This window comes from Hippichthys cyanospilos, chromosome 4, assembly GCF_059441005.1.
Source record: "Hippichthys cyanospilos isolate Australia breed blue-spotted pipefish chromosome 4, RoL_Hcya_1.0, whole genome shotgun sequence".
In the NCBI taxonomy this organism is placed as follows: domain Eukaryota; kingdom Metazoa; phylum Chordata; class Actinopteri; order Syngnathiformes; family Syngnathidae; genus Hippichthys; species Hippichthys cyanospilos.
Genome location: NC_142372.1, coordinates 21,588,973 through 21,604,275, shown reverse-complemented (window position 1 = coordinate 21,604,275; position 15,303 = coordinate 21,588,973). Strand labels below are relative to the sequence as shown.

General features: G+C 38.6%; 1 protein-coding gene across 4 annotated transcripts in view; it reads left to right on the top strand.

Annotated features, from left to right (window-relative positions):
• The window catches only part of syt7b (synaptotagmin VIIb), an 86,364-nt gene that overhangs the window by 44,180 nt on the left and 26,881 nt on the right, over positions 1-15,303 (top strand). For 3 of the 4 annotated variants that reach the window (XR_015865485.1, XM_088413942.1, XM_088413944.1), the window contains 3 exons: positions 1,498-1,698; positions 8,038-8,385; positions 12,312-12,434. Coding sequence is in view for 3 of the 4 variants with exons in the window: in XM_088413942.1 (XP_088270068.1) it covers positions 1,498-1,698; positions 8,038-8,385; positions 12,312-12,434 (672 nt within the window). In the remaining variant the exon portion in view is untranslated. The remainder of the gene's footprint in view (positions 1-1,497; positions 1,699-8,037; positions 8,386-12,311; positions 12,435-15,303) is intronic. The other variant, XM_088413943.1, reaches the window with a different exon arrangement.

Genomic DNA, 15,303 nt, shown 5'->3' with positions numbered 1-15,303 from the left:
GGAGAAATCCACCACACACTCCCATAGAGCGCCGAATTTGACTGTCTGCACCTTCATCAACGATACCAAAATCATTTTACAACCCCTGCACCACCATTTAGACCTGCATTTTGGGTAGTCTAGAATTTTTTGTCTACTTTTTCTCACCAAATTGCCAAATGCACTAGGGAAATGTAATAGAAAATGCCCTCAGTCTATCCTATCCTCGACAGCAAACTGGAAATGCATCCATTTTTACACCAAGCACAGGGGCGCTAGCCTATAAAATGTTCCTCTGTCTTAGTTTTGATAACACGTGATGCCGTAGCATTGCCACTTTGAATGGGTAACACTTACTGCATGGACTATATCTGCTGGAACACCTGCAACAACCAATGTAAGGTTTAGGTCACAGCTGCCCTTAATTAGATTTTTTTTTCCTATATAATTGTTAATACTCAAGTACTATAGTTGCTTCCATTCTCGAACAGAAAAGCAAAGATTCATTGGATCTAGATGATGCTACTTTAAGTCTGGACCTCTCAGAAAAGTCCAGTGATCTGCAATTGTAATTCCTGTTCAAAATATAAACCTTTAAAAGCCAAAGCACTTGAAGGTGCAGCAGTGGTGTTAAAAGACTTGTGAAAAAAATAGCTGCAAAGGACTGCAAAGTCTCCGGTAACAATCTACAAAAGTAGCAGACATACTGCAAAAAGCACCTTATATTTTAAAGTGTGGTTCATGTGCAATTCTCATGAGAAGATTGTTTATTGAAACACTCTTATGATAAGATTTTAGGACACCAACGCAAGATGTAATTGAGACAAATTCTCCCGCATTTTACGACACTAAAAGTTACACAGTAGAGAATGCCTGCAGTCTGTTTATTTTGCCCTCTCAGCACTCGTTGTCTAAATGTTGTCACAAAAGATGTCCTGGTTGAGTCTTGTAGTATGTCTTCACGTCCTCTGTGAAAGGTTTCTGTGCTGATGTCTTGTCTCCTTGAATTTGTGGCTCATCTTTAGTGAGAGGGCACTTTTTTGAGGAGTTTTCGTTCTGAGAAACTTTCGCACAAACCCTCCTAATAAAAAACGTTTTTTTTTTTTTAAATCATGACTTGTGAGCTTGACTTGACTCTGTTTGGTCTCCTCAAATGCATCTGCTCTCTTCAAACGTTAATGACAATACCCCATTGTGGCCGATTCAAAGTGATATAAATAAAGTTCACCGCATCTTGATAAATTCGGTCAACAATGAGAAGGTACAGCCAATCATTTTTTTGCTACCATACAGTAATAGTTATTACTTCTAAATGCCCGCAGAAGAAAACTATGTGTTCCCCACAGTCAGCGGGGCTAATCAGCAGATGGGTGTTTCTTGCCTGTTGAACACTTGTGCCTGCAATTTGCCATAGATAACCTCCGAGGTAATACTTGCTCTCCGACGTTGTCCGTTCGTCCGTCTTCCGTCTTGGTTCGTATCCTCTCTCGATCCTTCCCTGATGTTTGTCCGTCTCAGTGGGGCTGTGGATAAAAGTGGGCAGGGCGGAGCTGGACCCTCGCCTGGGGCCAGTGACAGCGTGGTCGGTGCTTGTTCTGGGGCTGGGGCAGGGCCGAGTCGCAGTGACAGCATTCGAAGCATGCTGACCGGGGGCAGCAAGGCTGGACGTTGGCAGACGGTCCAGAGCCACATGCATGCAGGAGGCCTGCGCTTTAGCAAGTAAGTCACTCATGGTTTTGGTGGCAGGGTATACCCAATGGAAGTGATGAGTGGGTGGGGGGCGGGGCAGTGGAAACTGAGTCAGGCATGACAATTGCAGTGATGCGCTCTCTTTTTCAAAGCGGGAACATTTTAAACTGCTGTTAAAGCCCTCAAGAGACGCCATCGAAAAATATGTAACAGTCACGAAAAGAAAGGCGGACGGGTCATTATCAATGTGCTCCTCGACTTCACGAATGTGATTTGGGAAAACTCCACAAAGTTTTATACCTTTTTCTTTAGGTTAAAATGTCGAAGAAGTCAGCGCTCCCGTTTTAATGTTCCAGATCAATTTACACTTTGATTTAATACCGGTATTTTTTTCAGCATCAAACCGTTCAGTTTGTCAAAATGTCTCTAGTTTAACGTGAACATCTGTTGAAAGTTTTTCTAATTTTAGTTTTTTTATTTTGTTAAATTTAAAATGTACAACTTTGGGTAAACTTATGCAATTTCTTTAGAGAATGATCTTATTAATTGAGGGTGACGTGAAATGTTTTCTCGCTTGTAGGACTTTGGGACTTTTCTTAATATTGTGAAAAACTGGTTGCTTGAGTCAGGGCATTTGTTATATTCAGTGCAGAAAAGGGTTAGATTTTTCATTGAAATTAGTTTTCAATGTGTTTTGACCTGTATTTTTTTTCAAGGGCTTTGTATCCTTTGAGTAACATTTAATTCTGATTAATATATTCAGACTTTTATTGATTTACACACATTTCAGTGTAAAGGATACTAATGCTTAATGATTATAATAGTTGTCAAGCCCAGTCAAAACTGCTACTCTGCGGGCTGTAATTTAGTTCGGGCTGTGACAATGTCATGGCTATCAAGGAAAACACTGGCTCAGAGGAAATCTTAAAAATAGCTCATCTGCTCATCTTTTTTAATTCCAAGTTGGCTGCTGCATAAAACAGCAGGGGAGGTATTCTATTAAGTCATTTTCACAAATGAAACTCTTCTTCAACATGGTGAATCCAGCCTGATTTAATCTAATTCCCCTGTTTATCAGGCGAAAGCAGCAAATGCACTTTTTTTTGGTCGCAATTTGGTTTCATAACAGCCAATCTATTTGCTAATAGCAATCATTTGGACTTCCTTCTGCATTTAACCACATTCAGCACACATCAACAAGATTGTATTGGCAATGTGCAAATGATCACAAGTTTTATACTGCATGATTAAATCATATATTTGTAAATGACATTATATAGAATGTGAAATCATTCAAGAAGTCTCACTCAGACTCACAGCCTGCTTCCTTTTACTGCTGACATGGGAGCCGAAACTGGGCTTGGAGCTTTTGACTCATTGCATATGCATAATATTACCTATAAATCCCAGCACGGGAGGGTCACCTCTATTACATCTGTATATATTATATGCCCGACCAGTAACTACATATTTATTGTGCGTTGTGCAGTATACGATCATCAAGAGTTAAAGCTGGCTGTACACAAGAGCTTAGATAATCTCAACAGTATAAAGTACCACCAAAAAAGCATTTCACCATATTAGCCTATATACAAACCTACATTGAAAGAATTCTGTAAAACCTAACTCATCTATATTTGCTGAAAATCTCGCCTACTGTATAACCATTTTCCGAGAGTGGGAAAGCTCAGCGGTTGAGTGGTCGTCTCCCAGCTAAGAGGCTGTGGCTTCGATCCCCGACCATCGTGACCATGTCGAAGTGTCCTTGAGCAGGACACTTAGCCCCCAGTTGCTGCTGATGCATCATCGGGAGGTAAATGACTACAGTAGTTAGTGTAAAGTGCTTTGCGTACCAAAGATAGAAAAGTGCTACATAAGTGAAAGTCCATTTACCATTTACTCTCTGAATTGCCTTAATATGTCACTCGAGCACTCCGCTATGGTGCCGTGCTAGCTGACAAGTAGTAAGTGTTGATAGCAGACGGACTTTAATGAACAGTAGCATAAAGGAAGATTGCGCCGACATTGACGCTATAGAATTCGGGGTGGTAAACGGTTCAAGATGATGCAGAAAACTGCCATAGCCAGTCAACTGGTCAACTGGCAGCAGATCAACATTAGGTATGTGTCAAACCAAGAGTAGGAATAGCAAAGTAGTAATTGGTTATTTTGAGGGTTGCCATTTAACAGGCAAATGTTCACTAATTTAACACAAGTTAGGAATCATAGTGTTTTGGAACTATAATTTGGGGCGGTGGTTCTCAAAAGGGGTTATGTGTTCCCCTGGATGAAGGCACTCAAGGGGAAATGTGAAATTTTAAGATACTGTATATTTAAGAAATAACATTCATGCAAAATTCCTGAAATATTTATTTATGTAGATATTTCAGGAAAACCTATCAGTTCCTGATATATGGCATGTGACAGAACCTGTCAATCTCTTGAAAACTTAATTTAACATTTATTATGTCTTTTGTCACCCTTTTACTATTATTCCAAAAAAATTTTCACTCAAATAGAGTATTTGTCACTCATTATTTTCTGTTTTCAACAGAGACGACTGTATTGTAAACTTTTGTTTTGTTTTAAAACTAACAGCATTCAGAACTGACAATGTGGGCTCGTAAGTCTAAGGTTACCTTATGCGCAAGAATGCCGTTCATTAGGCAATGTATTGGCAATGTAATAAGAAGAAGACATACAGTAGAAGGTGATTTGCTGGCTTAGTTTCCCCAAGTCGAGCAGCACAGTCTGTATGGTGTCAAGCCAGACAGCAAATGATCCAAATATAACATGTTCTTTCCATTTTCGTTGTATTGATATGTGCTCACACAGATAGCTTTAGCTAATGTTCATGTTGCAAACAGCCCATTACACAAAAACTAAATCTGATAATAAAACAAATCGATTCTCTTTATGTGTAGTGTTATAGTATTCCTGTATACTCTCTGAGGGCATTTTTCTTTTTAATGGCTTTCGCTCCTCTGTTTGCCTTTGTATTGTTGTATTTTTCACTCTGTCGGGTCTTCACCCTCTCCAGTTTCCCTTAATTACAAAATCATTCAAGGTTTAAAGTCACCCTAATTGACTTTCAAGCAAGAACAAAAGTGAAGACATCATTCAGTACAAATAATGGAGTAGAATAGAAAGCACTGACTACATGATGCTTTATGTGAAGCAGTTTTGGCAGACCAATTACATACCTACTGGTGGGAAGTAACTTCTGGTCCTGAGTGGGTTAATAAGAGACCAAATCCACATCTTAATACACTTTGTCAAAAATTTTGTTCAAACACCGCATAACTACAGTATATGTAGTACATGTATAACCCAAAGAGGAGATAAAGATTTTACTACATAGGTTTACCTGGGACAAAAAACTATGTTGTTTACTCAGTCCAAACTTTCTACACTGTAAACATTTTCACTGTGATTTCATCGTAAATTATTGGATACATTGTGCATTATATATATATATATATATATATATATATATATATATATATATATATATATATATATATATATATATATATATATATATATATATATATATATATATATATGCCACTGTGTGTGGGTGTGTATATATATATATATATATATATATATATATATATATATATATATGCACACACCCACACACAGTGGCATACTACTGGTATATTAGCCTGTTGTCTGTCCTGTAAGAGTTGATCCATCAATTCTCATGGGGATGTTCTTCTGGCTTTCTCACAGAGTTCAAGCCGAGTTAATTCTGTAAAGCGCTGCAAAACACAAGTTCGAGCATTAAATCCTGCACAGAATTAGCCCCAGACAGGGTTGTTTACACCTCTTTGAGAGGTACAATCTTATAGACCGCAGACAACAGTGACTGAGGAGAGGACAGAGGCAGAAGCATTATTACATTAGTAATCAAATGATAATTGGTCTAATTTATATGATGGTTACTCAAGATGGAGGAGAAATAGAGTGAGACTTGGGAAAGGGTCAAAGTGAAGAATAGATAAATAACCGTAACAGGCATGTAGCTGGGTTCAGCAGATTGAAGCATGCATGCGTTTAGAATTTGGGAGGAGACTGAAGTGCTCTGAGAAGACCCTGCTGGCATGGGGAGAACAAGAAAACTTCACACAGGAAGACTGGGGAGAGCTGGAATTGAACTGTGAAGCAGATGTTGTGCTGCCCAGGTCAAATCTCATTAGAGAGAAATTAAAACCTTTAGCGCTGCAGATGTGTATTGATCGCTTCTTTTGTTTTGAAATTCATTTTAGTACCGCTCAAAGAATACACATATATACAGTATATATTTAATCAGGCACACCTGCACTATCCAATTTGTTCTAATGAGAGACCTATATCAAATTAAAAATGCTATACAAAAGCGAGAGGGAAAAAAACTGTATTTATTAGCTTATGTTATAGCAGTCACATGGCGGACTAATTGCTAAGACATCTGTCTCACAGTTCTCATGGGCATAACTGAATGGAATTTGCATCCTCCCATGCTTGTGAGAACGTTCTCCAAAAATGTTCTCCTTAAGTGAAATATTATATAAAATATCTCAGGGCATCAAGTTGACGTTAATGAATAGGAGATAGGGAAATGAATGAATTCCGAGATTGAAAATTGAGCCACAACGGAAGAAAGACACCAGTGAACAAACACGTAAACAGAGTTCAGGCTACCCTAATCTAGAAAACTAACCGAACTAAACGACAGAAATACTTTCTTGAAGACAGAGAATCAAAAGCCAGATGAATGATGTCCAACAAATTATGAGCTCTTAACAGTAAAGTGAAGTAACTGGAATGGCAAATGATGGCAAGTAACGCAATAAGCTGGCACCCTGCTTCTACTTCTCTCGTGCTTATAAACCTGTCTTATTTTTATAGACGCACAAGTACAAATCAAAAGTGGCAGATATGCAAAACCAGAAAAATAGGATCAGGACTTTTAACACTCGAAACTGTCAAAAGGTGTGAGTGTAAATGGCTGTTAGTCATTATGTGCCATTTGCTGGTGACTCGGTGTGCCAGCAAATCCAAGTAAGCTGAAACGCTCCAGCTCACTTGAGGTGTTTCTGACATCTCTGCCCTTGTTTGCACTGTAGTTTAATCAGGTAGCGCCTTTACCAGTAAAACTGAATACATTTTGACACACTCCGTCAATACATCGTTGTATTGTGATTCAACACAGATCAACCTGAGTCAGAAAAAATAAGTAAAGGCAGATGTTTGACAATGTTTTCTTTTGATTCAACAATGATTATCAGACAGCTTTTATAGAGCACTCCGGCTTCCTTCCACACTCCAAATACATGCATGGCAGAAGTATTGGACACTCTAAACCGTCCCTGTTATAACTATGGTTATTGATTTTTTCCAAAGTTTGAAATGTCTTACCGCAATTGAATGTACCATATGTCTAATCCTTATGTTAGCTTAGGAGTAGGAAACGCCAGTCCTCGAGAGCTGCTATCCTGTATGTTTATGATGTCTCCTACGACATACCTGATTCAAATAATCAGCTAATCAGCAAGCTCTGCAAACGCCTGATAATAATCCTGATCATTTGAATCAGGAGTGTTATAGAATGGACACATTGAATACTGTCCATGCAGGATAGTGGCCCTCAAGGAGTGGTGCGGCCCACCTCTGTGTTAGCAGTCAGTGGAAACTTGTGTCATATCGTATAACAGCAGTACAACTGACAAGCAGTTTCTTATTGTCCTTAATCAGCAAATCTAATTCTTTAATTAGAGGTGATGTATTTGTAGCTACGTAATTTGATGGCAACGATTTGTGATCAAATAGTCGTGAGGATGAATCAAGCTCACTGGAACGTTACCGCCACTTTGAGGAAAAACTTCTAAATACTAGCCTGATAAGTCTAATGCAATGATGCCCATGTATTATTTTGTGTGTTTACTTTGAAGTTAGCCTATGTAGTGCATTGGTGGCGCATTACGTGAAGTTGTTATGGCTTACTTGGCATGTTTTTGGGCATCAAAGAGACATAAATGAGTGATTTTTTTTTTTTTTTAAATACCCGCCTTACTCAAGGACTATTCGTTTTCCTTCTATGTCAGTTCAACATGCAGCAGTCATAAAAATGCACACGTTTTTTTTCACTGCGTAACCCACGAACCATGTGCAGCTTGAACCATGGCAATTGTTCTGTACGGATCACTGGTTAAGTCTAACGAAGTCTTGCACTCTTGAACACAAATGAACTGTCGCTCGTAAACCGTTTTGGGAACGTCAGCGAGCACTTGATTCTCAGTTTGACAATTCTGTGTATTTAGGGATACCTTGCTACAAACAAATTTGTTTTATTAATCGTATATCGCCTGTGTTTCTGCGCAGTTTCGGAGATGCCTCCCTCTCTACTACCTCCACACTGGAGCACATCCCATCCTCGGCTGTGGCGCGTCCCCGGCCCCTAGTTCGACAACAGAGCCTCCAACAGCCCCTGACCCACCAGCCCCCTCCGGGTCCTAACGACCCCCCAGTCACCTCACAGAGCCTGGGCCAACTGCATACGGGCCCAGGTGCTGGGGGCCACCGTGGGGGCCCAAGAGGGGTCCGGGGGAGTACGGCTGGAGCCTCCCGGTACAGAGGGGGAGGGGCAGGCCGCTCCAGGTCAAATCCAGGCAGCTGGGACCACATGATGGAACAGATTCGCCACAGAGGGCTGGATGTCAAATCGTTCTTGTAAGTGCTCCTGTGACACTACCTTGAACTCAAGATCACTTGAGTCAGGAAATATACGTTTCCAGGCTACTGGCGGTTCAGAATACTGACCATGGAGATCCTCCATTCTCCCACATTGATAGATCACAAAGGATATGCTCCATAAAGCGGCTTCCTCCACTAACGGTGAATAGATACACACACATTAACGTGCACATGGGTCTGTGGTCCTGCACATCTTCTATTACAAGTGTCTTGAGGCCATTGACCTCCCTGCCAATGTGAATCATCGTTTAAATAATGCCGGCCACATATACACTGTACGGGGATATGGCACGTACCTTTGTCCCTGAACCTCATGAATCTCAATTGGCCAAACACATTTGTTTTACAGCCTGAGGAGGAGATACTCAGTGGGTTTGTGGAGGATCACTGTGGTCAGGAGGGTAGGAATAACCAGATGCGGTCATATAACCAAGTGACTCCCGGTCTGCCATGCAAATGTGAGTCTCACCATTCCTTTTCCAATCGATAGAACCGGTGTCGTGGCAATGATTTCTGCGCCCTCCAGTTGGAGTGCACGTGTCGTTTCTGGTCATCTGTACAGATCCATTCCCCTTATTGATAGCCTCATGCTGCTACGGTTTACAACTCCCCAGTGGGCCACTGTCTCTCAAGTGCTAATTTGTTTTCTTGCTGTCAATATTTCACCAACAAAATGCCTCCTGTTAAGCAAAGTCAGAATGGTGTAAATTGGCTGTCACAATGGAAAATGAGCCCCCCCCCCCAAAAAAAAAAATAGAGGCCTGTTTTGTTTTTATATGACTGCATGCACAGGGCATAGCATATGTTAAGCGTGCACACGGCATAGCATATGTCAAGAGAATAAAATTTCTTCTAAAGACCTTGAAGGTTTTTCTCTTCAGCTTATGACCTAAGGCATTGCTTTGATTTTTATTTTTTCCAATTAGTTTGGTACTCCTCTCTTTTGACACACTTTGAATTTCTGTGAGCTCTTGGCATTTCACCATTTTGAAACAGAAATAAGTCATTTCAAACTGATTACATCTTTTTATACCCAAATGTGAGCTGACTCACTGGGTTTCTCTGAGGAATTAGAAATTAATCAAACATAACTTTCAACCACTCACGCTAGTTTCTTTTTTTTTTTTCTCAAGAACTCAAGTAAACGACTATGATTTAACAAAAATGGACTGTACTATTCTCTATTCTAGTCTTCCTTTAACAAAGTAAAATCCATGGATAAAAATGGTTTCATTTCTGGGTGTTTGTTTGTAAGTGGCAGTATACATGCAAATCCCACTATGTCCAAAATTAAATAGTTCAAAACAGCAGCAGGAGAAAACGAATAGTCTGCACCTTCATCTTGATACATACTACCATTTAATTCTTCTTCATTGAAATATTTGATGCGGCAGCCCTCAAGTTTGTGTAAATCTGCGGCTGAAGTTTTTCAGCCAACCAAACAAAATATAACCTTCCTAAAATAGGAAAATAACATTTTAGAAGAAAGACTGCATGTGCTGTGGAAGTGTAGCAAGCATTTTAGGTTAAAGGTCTGTTAAAAATTGCATGTCTGAAAAAATTGAGGTAAGAATCTGTTCTAGGCTAAGTGTGCAATGTACCACACTGTGTAAAAATGTCCTTGGAAAGAGGAAAAAAAAAGACAAGTCTGACATAATGCAAGTGTTTTATTTCCAAATCTAACTTACCAATGGTTAGTTATCTGTTAACATCCATTTGCTAACTCATGAATTCAGGCCAGCATCAATTAATAGGCCATACATTTATGGAGGATTAAAAATAGATAAACAGTTCTTTGGTTTTGGCTGTTTTCTGGTCTGAATATTCAATTTTACTGATTTATTCAGTGTCTCTATTCACATAAGGGTTTCCCTGTTATGTAGCCTGCTAAAAATTATTGGATCCTTCCATGTCTATCCTTCTTGATTTTGGGATTGGCTAATTGGTTTTATCACAAAAATAATGTATGATTGTATGTTTTGGGCAAGAGTATGTTTTTCATCACTATTGATTGGTAAAACTATAAAAAGAAGCTTAAAGTTATGTGCAGAAAACAAGACCAACCTATCTAGAATAAAGTAAAAAGTTCACATTTCAGAAAGCAACAAATAATCATGTTACTGATAAGGATCATATTGTGTTGTGGAGCTGATGAGGAACCCAAGGCAATGAGATGCTCTTAAGGCTTGCAGAAGAGGAAGACATTATTGTGCACACATGCAGCTGGTAACTTATATTGTGTCTTAATGATACAATGAACAAGAAAGTCTACAACATAACCTATATATAATCCTTGCCCGACATAAGCCAAGACAAACACACACACACACACTGTTCACAATACGAGCAGGACAAATCTAATTAAAGCATAACATTTAAATGGGTTTTATACGACTATTGACGAAGAGTGCCGTAAAGAACCAAACCAAATCGAACAAAATTAGATACAGCTACATTGATTGGTAACATACAATGTTTCATTTACAAATAGATTATGACATTTTAAGTGGACTTCTTGTCAATGATGTAAATGATCACCTACGTATCTTTGCAAATATTCAAAATCATTCAAACGAAAAAGTAAAGCGAAACTAATTATTCACAAATAAGACCTGGAACTCAACGAGCCTTTACTGCCAACAAAATTATTCTACAAGTGAAGATCCCAAACTTGTGGGCCAAGTTTTTGTCAATTGTAACTGCACTGTATGATAAACATTGTGCATCAAGAACAGTAAATAGAAAGCATCAAGGCTTGGGTATTTCATTATTGACACAGGGTATAAAGATTGCATATATATATATATATATATATATATATATATATATATATATATATATATATATATATATATATAAAGAAAGAAATTTTTTTTAAAAGACTGTTCAAACACTTGTTTTGCCTATTTAAGAACAAAAGGTGCTGAACTTAATTGGAATGAATATCGAATGAAACTTGTTAATATTATGAGAAACAGCAAGACCACATTATCGGGCGCTCTTTTAACAAAACTTGAGCAATACATAATTGACATGGAGAAAAGTAATTCATAATATACAATGGCTCTAAAAATAGGCTAAAAATGTTGTTTGTGAGAAAATTAAAGATATACTGTAACTGATGAATTTAGAGGAAAAAAATGACCAATTTTGGTAATGAACTCACTAAAGAAATCCCTAAAAAATAAATGAACGATGCAACTATGTTCCGCCATCTAAGATCACACACCAACCTTTTATCAGATTTCTTTCGCGAGGTTAGAATTTTCTTAGCCATTTCCATTTCCACAGCCTATTGTTTGCTGGAGAATGTTGATCAACATATCTTGATTATTGCACATGAAACAACCCCGTGTTCTAGTATCCATGAATGTCACATATTTGCTCGGGAGCGATTGCTCTGTTTTACCGAGATAAGATCCTATTCGGTGTTTGCACAGGTACGAACATGCGCGTTCTTGCTCTATAAATTGCTCTCGTAATACTGTATAAACAAGTGTCCAAAATAACATTGTTTGTCAGTTTTCATTCAAGACGAAAGGTGTATAAGAGCTATTTAATCAAATGTCACTTACATGACTCTGAATAGGCTGAGCTGTATAGAAGATGGATGGCTGAATGGATACGTGTGCTATGACAAATAAAAAGATACAATTTCCATGTGATAATATATTGAGGATCGTAATTATTGGACAATGTACAAAGTAAACAGATGTACTGGAAATGAACCGGTGTTGCAACATGCTCGTTTGCAGTATAGTGAAAAGTAAATGCGGAACAGATACGCTGAGCTTTCTTGGCTACACAGTCAACGAACAAAACCAAATGTTTCGTCACTCTCTTTGCATACACTGAAATGATATTGTGATGTGTCTCTTGCTTTTTGTGACATCTGCGTCCAGCGAAGGGAAGATGGTCGTTCTGTCTCTAGCAATCGGACTGGCCGAACAAGATGACTTCGCTAACCTCCCTGACCTACAAGAAGCGCCAGCGAGCAAAGAGAATGAAACCACACCCGAGAAGAGGTAAATGGCACATACAGTAATTAGAAAGTCATTCAGTGGGCCTAAAGAGTTACTGAGGTGGCTGTGTGTCATAAAAGACTGAATGAGGTCATGCCGTAATTGATATTCATTCGGCTCAGGGAGGTACTCTCGTGATGAAACTACCTGAGGTATCTTCCACAAATTGGCCTTTCATATCATCAGGAAAAAGCCCATTATGCATTTATTTGGCTTTGCTTTAATCTGTCAGGTTTTGGCTTCGTCATTATTTGGCTGGCGTCATTAGTCACACTTCTCATTTTCTAATTATCATGCTGGATCAACAACCCTCGAAAGAAATTACTCTATAAGTTACCTTTTGTAAGAGATAGAATATTGTGGCAGCTGAAACCATACATCTGAATCCATATATTTTGTGTCCGTGCAAAATTACAAACATGTGTGAACATGTGACATATTGCCCCACCTTCTGGTATGTCATCTCACTAAAGATATCAAAGGATTTTGAAAAATACAAGGACAGGACTATTGCTGTTCTGAATGGACTGAATGTAACCACGATCAACTAAAGAAATTAATTGAAACAGCGTTTACGGACATAGTTTCAAAATTAATTATAATTTCCATTCAGAAACACTGAAAACAAAACCAGAAAGAAAAAAAAAAAAAAAAACTTTCCTCAGACTTATCCTTCGAATGAAAGTTCTGGCTCATGGAAACAGATTTTCCGAGGGGAGTATTTTTCAAAAAGCTGTCCCTGACTCCAAAAAGTTTGAAAACAACCTTCTAAACAGCATTAACATTATTTACTGGAAAGGTCCACGAATTCCACCGAAGTTTTGATTTCATGCTTTTTGCCAGAGCTACAGTCCAAGTCTTGTTTCTGGGTGTGGAAGAGGCCTTCCTCAAGAGCCAACAAGATTCCTGAGTATTTTGTTGCGCTATTGGCTTTAGTTTCTTTTGGCTTTATCAAATTCTACTGGGGCTTGAGAGGCGATTTCTTGTTGTTTCATTCAGATTTAGTTTCTCTGGAGCTAACTAGCTGTCTGTTGCTATGGTCATGTCCACTGGTTTGAGACATCAGTCACATGGTTTCCATCCCCAATTGTCCAGTTACCTCTACAAATACTTTGAGGCGGTGCATTCTGTGCAAGGGCTGTCATCTTCTGAAACTCTTTTCGAAAGTCTTCAGTGGAGAAGGGAGGCATTTTACTTTTATCCTTGATGCTAATAGCTGCTAATTAGCATGCATTCCTCTGTTAATGTAGGGTGACAACAAATATTGAAAAAAATGCCCCTAGCTGACTAACTAAAAAGAAAAAAAACATATACAATGTAATACAGTCCCAGGCTAAAGTAATAAGGCAGAATATTGCTCCCTAACACACAGCTTGCAGTATATCAGTAAGGCAGTCAACGGGAACATTTGATTGCTCACTGATATTATAGCTGACAAGAAAATGAATGCACAGACTGAATGCGCAGCTTGACCGTGACTTGCGTAAGAATGTAAACATTTCTATGCATGAGGCATTTTTCGCATCGTTTGACAAAAATACAGTTTAAAAACTGAACGTCTGTATTACTGTATTTTGATCCTAAATTTTTGTAGAAGTGTTTTCTGTTTTGCTATCTTTAGTGGCAATCTAAACCCTTCAGTTGTGCATGGGGGTGTGTTACTAAAACTATGTCAACCGTAAATGCTAGTTCCATTCCCAATAAATGGCAAATATTTTTTCACGGACTATAGCTAGGTAGGTTAACGCCTGCTTTTATGTCTTCAAGCAGACAAGGGTCATTGGGAGGGGGACTCCAACTCCTTTCTTGTTCTCCCCTCATGGCCTTTCCTCTTCATTGTCTGGAGGACTGTCAAGCAGGAAACTCTAATCACAGGCCACCAAGAAGCCTTTTGCTCAAGGGGTTATGTAGGCCAAGTTGTCTAGTGTCTTTCCACAAGTAATAACAGCTTTCCATCATCATCATCACTGCCCTCTCTCACATCCTGGTCTCTGCATCAGCTTTGCTCCTTGTTACTCTCTGCTTCAGTAGCTTGCTGCTGCCAATATTAGTGGTGCCCAGTTGACTGAAACAATGAATCCCAGAAAATATTGAACAGGTGAACTTGAGCTACAGTGAGGCAATGGCAGTGAAACGTGCTTAAAATGTCTTTGGTTTATTTATTCAACCGAATGTAGTCTAAGCAAAGATATTTGCAAAAGAAATAGCAAATTGGTTCATTAATTGAGAAACATTGAAAATCAGTGAGGCAGCACGGTGGGACTTTTTTTGAGTTATCGTTTTGAATTATCATTTGTACCTAAATCAAAAATAATATAAAGTATTTGTTCACAGTTTTTATTATATTAACTTTTATCTATCAAAAGTACTGTATGTGCTGTTCCAGACTCAGTGTTGATGAGCACTCAAAGAATAAATACCCTTACTGTTATTGGTGTGAAAATAATTGGTGTCAAACATCCCTAAAACAATACCAAACCTCATTTTGACCAACAAGTTAACTGTTTTTTTTTTTCAACCCGCTCCAATGATATAGTACTGTAATCATGGCTCATTTCTTCTTTGCTTTTTTCAGGCAAACCTTTACACCACACGCACACACACACACACACACACCCAAACTATACACACAAATCTCATGTAGTGTATTCCAACAACCCTGCAATAAATCCTCCCTTTGTGGGAAATATAAAGTTGTATTGAAACGGTTTGAGAAGGATATACATTTATCCTAATCATCATTTTAACACCTGTAATTTGAAATACTTGCTACAAGCATAATGAGCTATTGTATTTATCTCTGATTAGTTTATTGCCACGCAATATGAAAGTAGGACTTCACCCAATGGTTTACATCAGAGCCAAATGATTC